This window comes from Drosophila subpulchrella, chromosome X (assembly GCF_014743375.2).
Source record: "Drosophila subpulchrella strain 33 F10 #4 breed RU33 chromosome X, RU_Dsub_v1.1 Primary Assembly, whole genome shotgun sequence".
NCBI lineage: Eukaryota > Metazoa > Arthropoda > Insecta > Diptera > Drosophilidae > Drosophila > Drosophila subpulchrella.
In genome coordinates, this window is record NC_050613.1 from 29,274,181 (window position 1) to 29,287,786 (window position 13,606).

Genomic DNA, 13,606 nt, shown 5'->3' on the forward strand with positions numbered 1-13,606 from the left:
GGTAACCAGTTGGTAGGTGTATATACCCATGAATATAGTACATGGCATCCACAGATTGCAGTGCAAATCAGGGGAAACAGCATCCACAAAGGGTCTGAAAGAGAGAGGGAGCTTGAGAAATGTTGGGGAAGTTCTTAGGCCATCTCGCTCTGAAAGATGCAAAATCGGGGGTGTTGGGGTGTAGCACGAACTCATAGATACATGCCCGCGGTTCGAGATACAATTGCGAGTAATACTGCTACAGCTTCAGCTCTGTATCTGTAGGTGCTACTGCGCCTATTCCCCAGCCTAAGCAGTGCCACCCAAAAGCCCTCCAAAAGTTCCCTCCCAGAACCCCTGAAAACCCCCAAGCTACCCTGCCCACTTGAAAACCCCACCCTGAGACTTCGAAGAGCGCACTTTTTATCGCTATGTAGAACATTATTTAATTCTTTATGACCCACATAGAAAAACATCGGCATTTTGCATAGTAATCGAAATACGTTTCAATTTATTATTCATATTTATTGCATATTTACTGCTCTTTTATAGTCAATATAGTTGTCTTTCGGGTGTACAGGGTGGTGGTGTATTTGTTTTCGGGGAACACAGAACATTCACGACTAGTTTTATGTTGTGTTTTAACTTTATGTTCATAGCCATTATTGTAAATACATATAAATACTTGTAACACTTAATACAAATTGCTCTTCCTAGGCTTAGTCAAGTTGCATTGGTTGAGTATTATGAGAAATATTTAGAAGTTGCTAGAAAGTTGTTCCTTAAATAGGAATCAGAAGTAATTTATCTGATATTAATAATCTGAGATGCATAAATGTCTTTTAAAAACGGTAACGGAACTGTAAAAGATCTTAGGCAATATCAAAATTTAACTCCTTACTATTTGAATAATCCATATAGTCCTAAGGAATTCTTAATCAATCCATCTTAATAGCTACTGAAATTCAGAATATAGGGTTAAATTCGAAGATAGAAATGAAACCTTTCAGAATAAAGCAAAAACAAACATCCAGAAACACTTTTTAGAAACTTACGAAAGAGTGTAGAAAAACTTGAAAGAATTTATTTATTATGGCTTGTGGCTTAAAACCCAAGTTAAGATCCATTGAGAAATAGTTATAGAAACGAATAGGAATAGTCGTACAATAATAGCAAGTTCTCATCTTAGTTAGAATTTTTAAGTGAGTCCCACAAATACTATAATTTCGTTTTATTTAATTTTCCTTTTTGAATAATAAGAACAAATAGTGGTTGTCGGGTATAACTTGAATATTTCCGTTGGTTTTTTTTTCGTTTTTCTTTTAATTTTTTTTAATTTTGCATAAAATGTCATTTGCTGGTTTCGATTTTCGTTTCGATTCTACATAGAATAGGAGTTCCTCTAATGAGTTCGATCTCTCATCATATCTACTTAGTTTCAATAAATTCTAATGTAATCGGCTGTAAATACAATACAATTTTCAATTTTGATTTTTCGCTGAATATGCGATTTTTCGAACAATGTTTCGAGTCGGCGTACAATAAATACATGTAAGAAAATGCATACAAAGTTACAGTTAATTCTAGTTAAAAATTTAGTACGAGTATAAAATTGAAATAACTAATTTAATATATATATATATTGTTTTTTCTTAAGATTTTTGTTTCTTTTGGTTTTGATTTCGATTTTGGCATTCATAACTTTGAATATACAATTAATTAGTCAGTAGATTCAAAATACTCGAACTCAACAAGAAAGCGATTACAACGTAGGCTACATAAAGAACTCTTTGGCATTGAAAATATATATATCGCATCGTATGTGTAAGTGGGGTCTATATCCTAGATAACTTATACCATTATGGTAGACAAAAAAAAACACAGACATATTTATACCTCCTTAAATAGATTTGTGCGTCTTATAGTAAGTTATTTCATTGGAATTTTTAGCAATCTCTTGATTTGTCCTTCTACAATTTTTGAGCTTTCATAATACTGAAATGGGGTTTGTTGGGGATTACTGGAGCTGGAACAAGCACAAACGTATCACATAAAAATCTATTCGGGCGAAACAAGGTTCCTAACAAGAGCTCTCCATGTCTTTTATCTCGGACTTAAGTTAAAAATGGTGGTAAATTCTATGCTAAAAATCAGGAATCTCAACAAGGGGACCAAACAATCACGGGTGGGGCTTAAGAGGGGCTTTTGCAGTTTGGATTGAACATCTACATATGCATGTGAGTATATATCCTTAGGTGCTAGGCTGTGTAAACCGTCTACTTTGTAGTACAGTGTTGTCTAATAACTTTTGCGGTTCTCGATTTCTGGTGGGGTTAATGACTTCTCCTATCCGTATTCTTCTCCTCTTTCAAAACTTCATCTCTTCTTCCGTTTCCTTTTCTTTAAACTTTTCATTTCTGAAATACATCCAAAGTGCTTTGGAACGCCGATTAATTATCCTTGTAAATATCATTGATAGAACTCGCTATCTTGGGTTATACATATTCGGTATATCTGCTCTATATTTGGTTGATCGTTAGTTTAGCGGCATACATCGTAGTGCGGTTGGTTCACAACCCGTTTTGCTGATCCTCAGTCAGTAACTATTTATAAATGTATAAAATGTTGTCTAGTTTTTTGATTGCGACTCTTTTCAACATTTATCAAACTTTGATTCTTGGATTTTCGGAATTGTGTGTGAGGGGTAAACATGTATTCATCTACGGTTACGTGTTTTGCCTACAATACTTCTCAGATCGCTCACCTGCTACCAAAGGGAAGTTACCTAAAAATCGGGACTTTCGATTGATACGAACAAAGATACTTCAAAATAAAATTTCCATACAATCACTGGTAATTTCCTCTTTTCTTAAGTGGTAAAAATCGGATTTGAGGGTTGTTGTCAGAAAAAATACTTTATGGTAGTAAGTGAACGCTGAGTTTAAACCATTTAATATATTGCGTATACGCACTAGTGACAATTGCTTGGAAATTTATTGCCTATACGCCCTAATGACATTGCTTGGGGTTTCTTCAATGATTTATCTTTGCTATGGGTCTTGTGGGGGCTACCCGATTGATTTATCTTATATTGTTCCATACTTGGGACCCATTGGGAATCTTTTCTTTATAATGTTTCTTTTCTAGGATATGTTTTGGGCTTTCGACGCTTGCATCCCATTGGGTTTATGTTTGGCTTTGGTGGTTCTCGAAGATGGGTTCCTAGTTCTCTGGTGTCGGTTTCGTTGGTGGGTGGATTGGTATGGTGGAGCCCAGCGGATGCAAGTCCTAGACAAAGCTGAGCTCATGGCCGCTGATCGCGTCGATGAACTCAAAGTGCGCGTAAACTCATTCGCCATTGATCACGTAAACCGGACAGAAGGCCTTTTCCGTGTTGAGGGACTGCGGCGACAGCGCCCGGATGGGTGCCCTCAGTCCACAGCTGCCATCGCCGCCCTGTTGCCCCTCTGCTCCTACCTCTCCTGCTCCCCCTGATTCTGCTGATGCTGCCGACCCTGCTGATCCTCCGGCCGGTGCTCTTCCCTCCTCCGCCGAATTACTCTCCCCGCTCTCCACCTCCTCGACGGTCTCCAGCTCGCCGCCAGCCAGCGTAGTGGAGCAGTAGCAGTAGGACAGGTTCGTCTTGAGATCCTCGCAGAATTGCTGCTGCTGCGCAATGCTCTGGATGCGCGAGCGGGCGAATTCTCACATGTACGTGGGCTTCAGCTTGTAGGCCCTCTTCCAGATCTCGCACAGGCACACCGTCGAGTGGAACCTGTAGAATATGGCCAGGGGCATCGACACGTGCGTGATGATCGTCCAGGCCCACAAGCCGTAGAAGTTCAGCTGTATGGGATGCGACTCTGCGCGAGACTTCTCCAGCGTACTGATGGCCCACATGGCCAGGTTCACGACCAGCATGAAGGTTACGATCTCACGGCCTGGCTTCTTGCGCAAGTGCTCCGGGCTGACGGCCTGCCGGCGACTGGCGTCCAAAATAAACATCGTCTGGCAGGCGGTCTGCACGATGGAGGCCAGGGCATTTATGGGCACCAACATATCGTCACTCCGCAGGGTAAAGTGCCCGGCTATGACTGTAAAGATGTTGTACAGAAACGAGCCCGTCTGCGCGCCGACCAAGAGTATGTCATCCAGCGAGAAACTCCTGTAGGCATCGTACTGCAGATGTCGGATCTGAATCATCCCGACCAAAGTGGCTATCGTGGCCGTTCCGTAGATGAGAAGCTCACAAATTGTCACCTCCGTAACGGCCAAGGCCACGAACTCGGGCCGTGAGATCAGCACAAAGAAGATGATCAGCGATATGATAGTCAGCACCAGGATGAGAATGCCCACGAACAGGCCCTTGTGGGCCCTGGCACAGTCCACGGAATAGTGGTGCGGAGATCGCTTCATCGGCGAACTGATCATATCCGGACGCTGGGGCGTGGGCGTCTGGGGCCTTGAGATACTTCTCCACATCACGTACAATATGGCCGCGCATATCAACGAGTACTCAATGGTGCAGGGGAACAGAAACGGCGAGGCATCCTGCACCAGAGTTCCAATGATATTGGTTCGCCGGCACTCAAAGATTTGGTACGGTCCCTTGAGGCCCCTCGCAACCCGCAAATGGGCCGTCGGATCGTGCTGGATTATGGCATGCCCCCTGGAGTGTCCCGGTATCCTGTGCGAAATCCTCAGCGTGCGATTCTCCGGATTGTAGAACGTCAATATCTCGTGCTTCGTCTCCTGGATGAGGACATTAAGCCAAACGGCCAAATTCGTACCAATCATGTGCATCAGGCCGAAACGAGCAATGATCTTGTACCGATACACCTTGATCTGTTCGTTGTTCAGGAAGATGAAGTACATTTGGATGAAGATGAAGGCCATACGGGTGGCCGGCGTCAGGGCCAGCAGAACGTTGTGGCACTTGGTGTCCGGATTAAGTTCGAAATACTGTCCAAACTCCAGACCCGAATAGATCATGCTGCCAATTCCGAACGCTGTAATTGTGAAGGGGGATTTTGGATGAGCTTTTAGTAGTATTTATGTATTGGCAAAAGCCGGGTGAATTCCATTCAAGAAACATGAGTATTTTTTACGCATATAATCCTGCAATGTTATGATTTTTAACCGGTATAGTTCACACTCACCGACGGCGCCCATGCGCAGATAAAAGCTACCGTAGTGGGCATCCCTCCTTCCAAGTGGCGAGAGGAGCGATGGACGCCGCACGGGAATCGCCGGTGGGAGTCGGTGGTGCACGGAGTTACTATCTGTATCCGATTCGTCCATGCTATCTGTTCCACTTGCCTTCGTCGTCGACTTGTTCGGGGAAGTGGCTATGGAAAAAAGGAGACATCCCTGCCTTTAGACCATTTAAATACCCCCTAAGACCTCAACACAACTTACCAATTGGAACTGGCAATTTAGGACGTCCCCATAGCAAAGTGGCGTACATAAAAAGCAGGAATATCATGCTGCCGATGTACAAGTACAAATAGTACACCTAGATAATTACAACACAAAATTAGTAGATGCCCTCAGTAAACATATTACAAGGATCCACAATGTTCATGAGGTTATCAGAGCCCGTTCCTCCCAAGATAGAGATTTATAGAACTCACCTCATAGAAAGAGGGTGGGATATAGGTCGATATAACCTCTGCCATTGGAAATGCTATTCCCATCACGACCAACAGTTTCCCGTAGAGTGCGGAGAACAGTGTGGCCAGTGCATCGCCGCTGAAATACAAACAAATCTAGGATGTTATATACCAATGAATACAATCTGTCGATAATCAGTTCAGTGACCTGGAACCTCTGGCACACTTAACGGATAACATTTATTTTATATCTTTTATATTATATATGTACTTACGCCTTAACCCTCGGCATCGGCGGATAAACAAAGGATGGCCGGTGAGTGCGCTTAATGGCCGGCAGCACCGGATAGTTGGTCAGCTGATGCGAGTGGTACATCAGCGCCAGCTGTCCGTCCGCCTGACTCCCGCTGAGGGCCGGCTGGGAGCTGCTGCCTCCGGGCGAGGAGGGCGGATCCGAGCTGTCGGGCCCGCCGCCTCCAATGTCCCGATCGCCGTCCCCATTTCCGCCGCCAATGATCAGGCCACTGGGCCCCGGTGTCTCCTGGATGTTGCCCTTGTGGCTGGGCAGACTGGACTCGTCGATGGTCACATGGTGCTGCGATCCCGAGCGGGCTGAGACTCGGCCCGGGGATATGGCCACCGCTGGCTCGGCGGGGGTGCCCATCAGGGACCCTCCGGCGGCGGCCGGAGGAGCTGCTTCCATGAAGAGCCGGCGGCGGTCAACGGGAGAACTGCTGCTCCCGCTGTCGGCGGGCGGGGCATAGCTACTGGGCACAGTGGGCGTGGGCACCCGCACACTGTGGGTGTGGTGGTTCTGGTGGTGTGGATGCTGGAACTGGTGCGGCAAGTGGTAGTGGTGGTGGCTGCTCGTGAAGTGGGACCTCGGCTGGGTGGTGACCACCGCAGGGGGCTTCTGCTCATCCTGGTAGCTCACCGTGGCTATTGACGGCTTCAGTGGCTCCGGCTTCGGTGGCTCCGGCTTCGGTGGCTCTGGCGGTTCGGCGGTGCAGCTGCTTAAGCTGGAAGCGGAAGATGAAGAAGAAGAGGAGGAACCGGATGCGACCGACATTAGTGGGATCAACGAGTATATGGTATGCGTGGCTGGATTGGCGGACCGACGTGGGCTCACTGAATCGGTGGACTGGGTTCTGGGCCCCGCACCCGATTTTGCAGATACAAATACATACGGCTGGCTTAATTAAATAATGGTCTCCCCTTCAAATCGTATATATGCGAGTATGAATATACATATGTATGCATAAATCGCGTGTGCGGGGATTTATTGTATCGGATGCCAGACATTTCCGCCGCGGATACATTGAACTTGGTGTCAAGACGCCAGCCTTCGAATGAACTTAAAGCCCTGCAAGAAGATGAGCCACTATTTATAGACACCGAGACTCCGGCGGAATCTCTGTCCTTCCGGAGCACCCACCTCCTCCCGCTTCCACCCACCGGCAAACACAGCGTGCGCTCCGAAATTGCGCTTAATAACAGATACAAATAGGGACACATGTACGGATGCCAACGCATATTCAGACTCGGATCAAGATAAACACATAGAGCTGGCGAAAAAAAGAACAATACCCACTCAAAACAGAAACTTAATGAAAAGTCCCCAACCATTCGCCACGGGCAATTGAAACTAATCGCTGTCTAGTGGACACAGCACAAATCGGGATACACATGCGAACTATACAGTGCGTTTCGTAATTTTAGGTGGTGAGATTAAATAATTTTCTATAGGGTGATTTTAAAGTATCATCACTAAGACCTCTTTAAAGAGAATAATATTTATATAGCTACTGGAACTGTAAGGAGATGGTTTTAAAAAATAGTTTGCATTGCTCTGTTAATTCAAAACAGCGCCCTATACTATAGAACCATAGGACTACAGTACAAAAGTCCTGATAAACCTAATTCTTTATTATTTCAACACAAAAGTCGTGATAAATCCAATTCGCACTGTACCCCTTATAAGTGAATACGGGGATTTGTGCCTGTATTTTAGCTGGCGGCACTCACACAATCCTAGTATGTTTGCTGGCTTAATGGAAATATGAAATATTTTCAGTACGTGATTGGGATGTTTAATTAAGGCGGAGCGGCATGCACATGACACATGTCGGATGACAGGTGGATTCGAAAGAAGGGGGGTGGGTGTACTTTTCGAGGGCCCACATCCTGCTTCACACGCTTCCCATGCCAACAGATCCACGAGATTCGAGCACGCATCATTTATTCGCATTCAAATCGAGGCTAGACCCCATTGCTTTTTCAAATCGAGAACCACTCGAAAGTAATGCCGGGCATCATTACGACATCTGGTTGAGGGATCACGAGAAGTCGCATTATTCACAATTCAGTGTCACAAATGTGTTAGTTTTGAGGAACACTTGAACTTAAATATTGTAATTAGAGAATTAAACAGATTCAGAAGAATAAATATTGCTTAAAACAACAAATATTTACATTTTTTATATCAATGATATCAACTATAGTGAAAATTCTTAATGTGCTTTAAAATATTTATATTTTTCGATTTTGGGGAATTGAATACTATGCTTAATTTAGCTTTTAACAATGATGGGAACAATGATAATGGGAAAGAAAGAATTGCAACGTTTGTTCAGGGACCCTGTCCTGTGGTTTTGGAGAGGGATTTTGGGTTTACAAATAACCTTGACATCAGGACACATCCATCAACACAAATACAAACAGAGACTGGAGTGCATGCCACATAGGGAGGGGCAGAAATTGTGTGGGCTGTGCACTCAGGCGCTCTTGTAATCCGATTTCTAAAAGCGTGCTGCGTGCTGGGGTCCTTTTTTGTACCTGTGTTTTTGGGGTTGTTAACCCGACGCGACGGTAACCTTTTGCCCTGACTGTTGCATAAATGGATGGCGAACCAGCCAGCTTTCCATCGCTTCCCCATGATTCTACTGCACCTGCAGCACAAAGTCAAAGAGGGCAAACAAACGCGATCTGTGCAGCAAACACTTTGAGGAGCGCTACTACACAAGTAACTCGCAATCATGGTGGCAATTTGCAGTGAGGTAACAAGGAACCAAAGTGATTTGAGTGGATTATCCTTCTTACAATAGGATGTAAAATGTTCATTTTTCTATGTGGCGTGGGATAGAATAGAGAGTGTTTTATGATATTTTAAAAGGGTGCAAGGAGATGAATAAAAGCTTGTCTCTACCCCTTTCACCCCTGCACCAGCCTGCTTGTTCGCCAGTGCCACTTCTTGATGCCCAGATAAATGGACACGGATCGATCGGAAGAGCCGGGACTCAATCAGCAACCATCAATCCGGTTGCCTGTCAGTCAGCTGGGGCAGTTAATTTCCGGCTCGAAAGGCGGAAGACATCAAATATTCACGAGTGCGAATGCATTCACCCCGGATCCGAGGCTCCGTGCTTCGAGCCCGGACAAAAGACGGCCTGGAAATGTCCATTAATGAGGGCTCCTTGCATTCGGACAAATGCGAAAACCGCACTGGCAACACAAAAGTTGCCACTGAGCACATGGCACAACAAACATTCAATTGACCCATTTTGCGGTGGTGCTCGGGGGTCTTTCGGTTGGCTGGCAGTGGCTGGGCAATTTCCAGTCGAGCCGCTTGCTTTTGGCGCCATAATAATGGGCGTGGCAATGGCCGAGGACAACAACCTACCAGGTCATCCTTTTCACCTTTCACCTCCTCGGTTCTGCTCTTTTTCATGCTTTTTTTTTTGAGCAGCAACAATTTGTGCATGTCAAGCCAATCGAGCAGCTACAGGCGAGGACCGTGTTCACCTGTAAAGCCTCCCGTGCCTCCCCCACCAGGCTGCACACCAGGCGTATACGCACTTCAAATGCCGCATACGCCGTGTGGTCCTTCCACTGAACGAGACACTACGAACGTCTAGAATTGAATTGCTATCCATTGGAGCGGAGCTGATAACTCACAAAAGTTTTGGGGACGTAGGGCACATCAGCTTGAATCTCTGTGGTTTCCCATTCTAAGCTGTGTAGTAATATTTCTCAGTGAGTACCCCCTGTTTCTCTCAGTTTACGGCTCTGCTTACGGCATGAAACTTGTCAGGGTGTTGCTCTGGAAACGGTTGTTTAATTAATGCCGAGGGGAGGCTGCAGGGGATGCAGGCAGACAACGCCACAGCGGCGCAGCGAAGCGAGTGCAGATGGAGCTTTCGTGGCAGGAGGTGTTCGAGAGGTCCCGGACGACCAAGTGGAGGAGTAGGGAATGCACCGACACGGTGGGAACACGAGCACACAAGCCAAACAGTTTTGCCGAGCTATTAGCAGCGCCCAATGGAGGCTGACGAGAACGACTTCGCCGTACGTTGTTAGATGAAATTGGGGATAAGGACGCGCGGCGTTCTAAGGACGATTATGCAATTAATGAAGTGCCCGAGGGAACACGAAACCAGACAAGATGGTTCAGTTAGGTACGCGATAGGAGAGCAGCATCCCAAGAAACGCTCTGCGCTTAAAAGTTTCTTAAGCCTGAAGCCCTAAAAGATTTGCATCTCAAGTTAAGCCAAATTTAGGCGAGACTGAATAGCAAATCTGCGGTTTAAATGGAGTTTATATTATAGGTACTTATCGTTGTGGATAGTCCACTTAAAATGTTGGTATGCTGTTGTCCCAATCACCGCTTTCATTTTTGTGCCACTCACCCGATCTGCTCCTTGACTCCGGCGGCGACTCCCACGGCAGCGGCCGCGGACTCGGCCAGTTTCGGTGGACTGCTGACCAGCGGCGGACTGCAGACCCTCGGCGGCGTCGTGATCCTGGGCGGACTGTGCATCTGGCGGGCCAGTTCCGGCGGAGGACTCCTCATCAGTGGGGGCGAGGGCATTGCCGGAGCTCCCTCTCCGGCTGGCGGACTTTGCACCCGATGTGATCCGGACTTGATGGATCCCGCCGGGCTGCGCACGGATGTGTGGCCCTGCGAGCGAACGGAAGTCTGTGACTTGAGGGAGGCCTGTGGGGAGAGGACGTCAGCTGCCTGGGCGGAGGCCACGGATCCCGTGCGGGATCCTAGTCGAGAGCCTCCCCGGGACCCTGGAGCAGATCCCTGCTGCGATCCCGATCTCAGTTGCGAGCGCTGGCTGCCACTACGACTCGGCCCGCGACTGTCGAGCCTCGGCGAACCTCCAGCTCCGCCGCCAACGGATGTAGAAATGGATCCCGTCAAGATGCTGGCTGGCCGCGGAGAACTTATACTGTCGCCGCCCTGATCCTGCAGCGATTCCCTGTCCACGGATATCTCATCCGTCTCCTTAGTCAGCTCCTCCTCCTCCTCCTCCTCCTCGTCGGGCTCTTGCTCTAAGGGCGGTGGCGGTATGAAGCCCCTGTCCTCCTCCAGTTCCGCAAAGTGCTCGGGGGGAGGAGCTATGATGGAGGAGGCGGAGTAGCCGTTGCTGGGCGGTGTGGTGATGGTGGTGGACTCATCTTCGTTGTCCAGGGAGCGGCTGTGATCCTCCTGCTGCATTCCGGGTGGTGGCTGCTCCGCCTCCAATCTGGGTGGCGGCGAATTTGGCTGGGACTCTGCCTCACCCTCGCTCTCGTCGGAGGGCGTTAGTGGTGGGATCTGGCTGATGTGCTGGGCAGGCGGCGAGACCATGCGGCTGATGTTGAGTTCCGGGCAAGGTGGTGGAGTCACGGGCGGCGAGGGCGAGTTCGATGGCGACTTGGTTAGAGGCGGAGTGACCTGGCCGAGATTGTGACCCTGAACATAGGATAGGTTGGAGGGGAGCGGTGGTAAGGGGGGCGGTGGCGTGGACTTGTCGTCGTCCTCCTCCTCTTCGTCGTTGTCGTCCTTGGGTTTTTCTTCCTGAGCAGTCTCCTGCTGCTCCTCCTCTGGAATGATTTCTGTGTCCTGCATTTCCTGTGGTGGCGGAATGGCCTCCACCTCCTCTGCCTCGTCGGGTTCCTCGCCCTCGTCGTCGTCATCTGTGCGTAGGCCCGCATCCTCCGACGGCGACAGTGGAGGAGGTGGTATTAGCTCCAGTTCCAGGACTGAAATAATGGGTGAGCCTGGTGGCGAAGGAGCTGCCCTGACTCCTTGATCCTGATTCGCGTCCTCCTGCTCCTTCTCCTCGTCCGCCTCTTCCTCCCTTTGCTGCGGTGGGGGCGTGGGCGTAGGCGGAATATCATCCGTTTCTGTTAGCGTTGGCAGTGGTTGACCCAGTAAAGAGGGCGGTGGGGCCACCAGGAGCAGGACCTCCTCTGCCAGGGAGACTGTGGGCAACGGCGGCGGCGGAGGCGGTACCTCCCCGGCTTCCGGGTTGGCGGTGTTGTCCACCTCCTCGATATCGGAGTCGATGCCTTGGGCAAAGTCCATGTAGAAATTATCCCGCGAATCGCTGGAACCGCGTCGCAATTTCAGCGACAGATCCGGCGAGCTGTCCATCTCGCTCGCACACTGGTCGTCCTGCCTGCACGGGGCTTCCCCTCTTGAGCTCTCTCTCCCCTCTGTGCTTTCGCCGTTCGAGAAATTCCTTCACACACCAACACACGCACACGCCTGCAGGGGCGCCCTCTAGCGTTGGCTTTCTTTTAACTGCGTGATTCTTCTATTTTCGAGGTTTTCCTTTGGGTTTTAAGTTTTTTATATTTTTTAATTAGTTGTTAGCTGGTGATTTTTGGCCTTTCACTTAATTTCACTGCACACGCACATTGTGTGTATCCCTAAAATGCACTAGCAAAGGAAGTGTCAAAAACACGCATACGCACAGCATTCCGCTCTGTATCTGCTCCTTCTGCTCTCTCTCTCTGCTGTAAAGGCGTGGGCGTTTTTGGAAGGGGCGTGGCGCGGCAATGCAGTTTGCTGCGCATTTGGCTTTTTACGCAATTAAAGTGCGTGAGTGTGAATGTGCGTGTTAGCAGGTAGGGTGCAGGGAGGGGAAAAGGATGCGGAGTAATGGTTAGGAAAGGGTTTTCCTTTGGCACTAACCAAATTAAACATTAAATTCAATTATAACAAACAATAAACACACTTTAAATTCCAAAAAAATGTTCTGCTTATTTAAACACTGGGATAACTGGATTTCACACAAAAAAAAACTAACGGTTCAGGTTCGTGTTCCGGTTTCCGACTCCGTCGCTTGTTGTTGCTCGGTAAAAGCACGGACTGTGCTCGATTTACATGTACTAACATGTACGACTAACTGCGACTCCTGCTGCGGCGGCACTTAATTTTAGAATGAGAAGACCGTTCGAACTCGGGACGTAACGGAACCCACATCGAATTGAGTTGCGCACAGCCTCTCAAAACGAGAGAGTGGGAGAGCGGGCGAGAGAGCGCCACATAACGGTGCCGGCTAACGGTGGTTGTCGAACGGCGTTTGCAACTACAACGCACTTGACCGGATTCCAATTGCCTTTGTTCGCAAAGTTTCCAGTTTTGAGAGAGCCTTTATCGCAAATCCGGAATCCGCGACGTAGAAGAAAGTAGGGTAGGAAGTCGAGTGGTGGTCGAAAGCAATAGTAACTACATACAGGTGGGCACTCGGACTTTTAATATCGTTGCACGTCAGGGCCATTTATCAGCTGGCGATATGCATATGTACATATATTAAGAAAGTCCTTTTCACTAGTAGTTTACTGAGCTAAGCTGACTTAATATTATCTCTTATAATAACCCCAAAAACATGTCGAAAATATTATACGATTTAAAGGGGAAGGTAAAATTGCGCATTAAGTAGCATACTTTTTAAGGCATTATGCATTTGAACACTACGAATGCTTGAATGTTAATTTTAGAACACACTATTTGACTGGTTTTGTATGCCTTTGGAATCCGCATTCCGAAAATTTCGTACATTGATATACGTTTTATAAAAATGGAATTAAACTAAAATGTTTTCGTTCAGCGTACATATGTACATTAGCATGAATGCATATATGCATGTACAATGTACACATATTCCTCTTTTCATTTAAAAGAGTTGGACAAAAGTTGCACACAATGCATCCCGATCCGTAACCTTGTATTTTTGCCC

The 13,606-nt window shown here is 47.5% G+C and overlaps 1 protein-coding gene across 2 annotated transcripts; it reads right to left on the minus strand.

Moving 5' to 3' along the window:
• Window positions 1-460: 460 nt before the first annotated feature.
• LOC119556372 (proton channel OtopLc) lies at window positions 461-12,015 on the minus strand. Of its 2 annotated transcripts, none has more exons than XM_037868537.1 (6): window positions 10,277-12,015; window positions 5,867-6,610; window positions 5,613-5,730; window positions 5,398-5,494; window positions 5,139-5,327; window positions 461-4,988 (listed from the first exon to the last, which is right to left on the minus strand). In XM_037868537.1, the coding sequence occupies exons 1-6, from the start codon at window positions 12,013-12,015 to the stop codon at window positions 3,685-3,687; spliced, it is 4,191 nt and encodes a 1,396-aa protein (XP_037724465.1). In that variant the 3' UTR covers window positions 461-3,684. The 2 variants fall into 2 exon arrangements, with proteins under 2 accessions (XP_037724465.1, XP_037724466.1); XM_037868538.1 differs by lacking the exon at window positions 10,277-12,015 and adding an exon at window positions 7,027-10,210.
• Between the last annotated feature and the right edge of the window lie 1,591 nt (window positions 12,016-13,606).

Coding starts and splice junctions, on each gene's coding strand:
- LOC119556372 (XM_037868537.1), bottom strand. CDS start 12,015: ATGGACAGCTCGCCGGATCTGTCGCTGAAATTGCGACGCGGTTCCAGC. Junction 6,611..10,276: donor GGAGTCAAGGAGCAGATCGG/GTGAGTGGCACA, acceptor TTCCGCTTCCAG/CTTAAGCAGCTGCACCGCCG. Junction 4,989..5,138: donor TCTGCGCATGGGCGCCGTCG/GTGAGTGTGAAC, acceptor TCACAATTACAG/CGTTCGGAATTGGCAGCATG.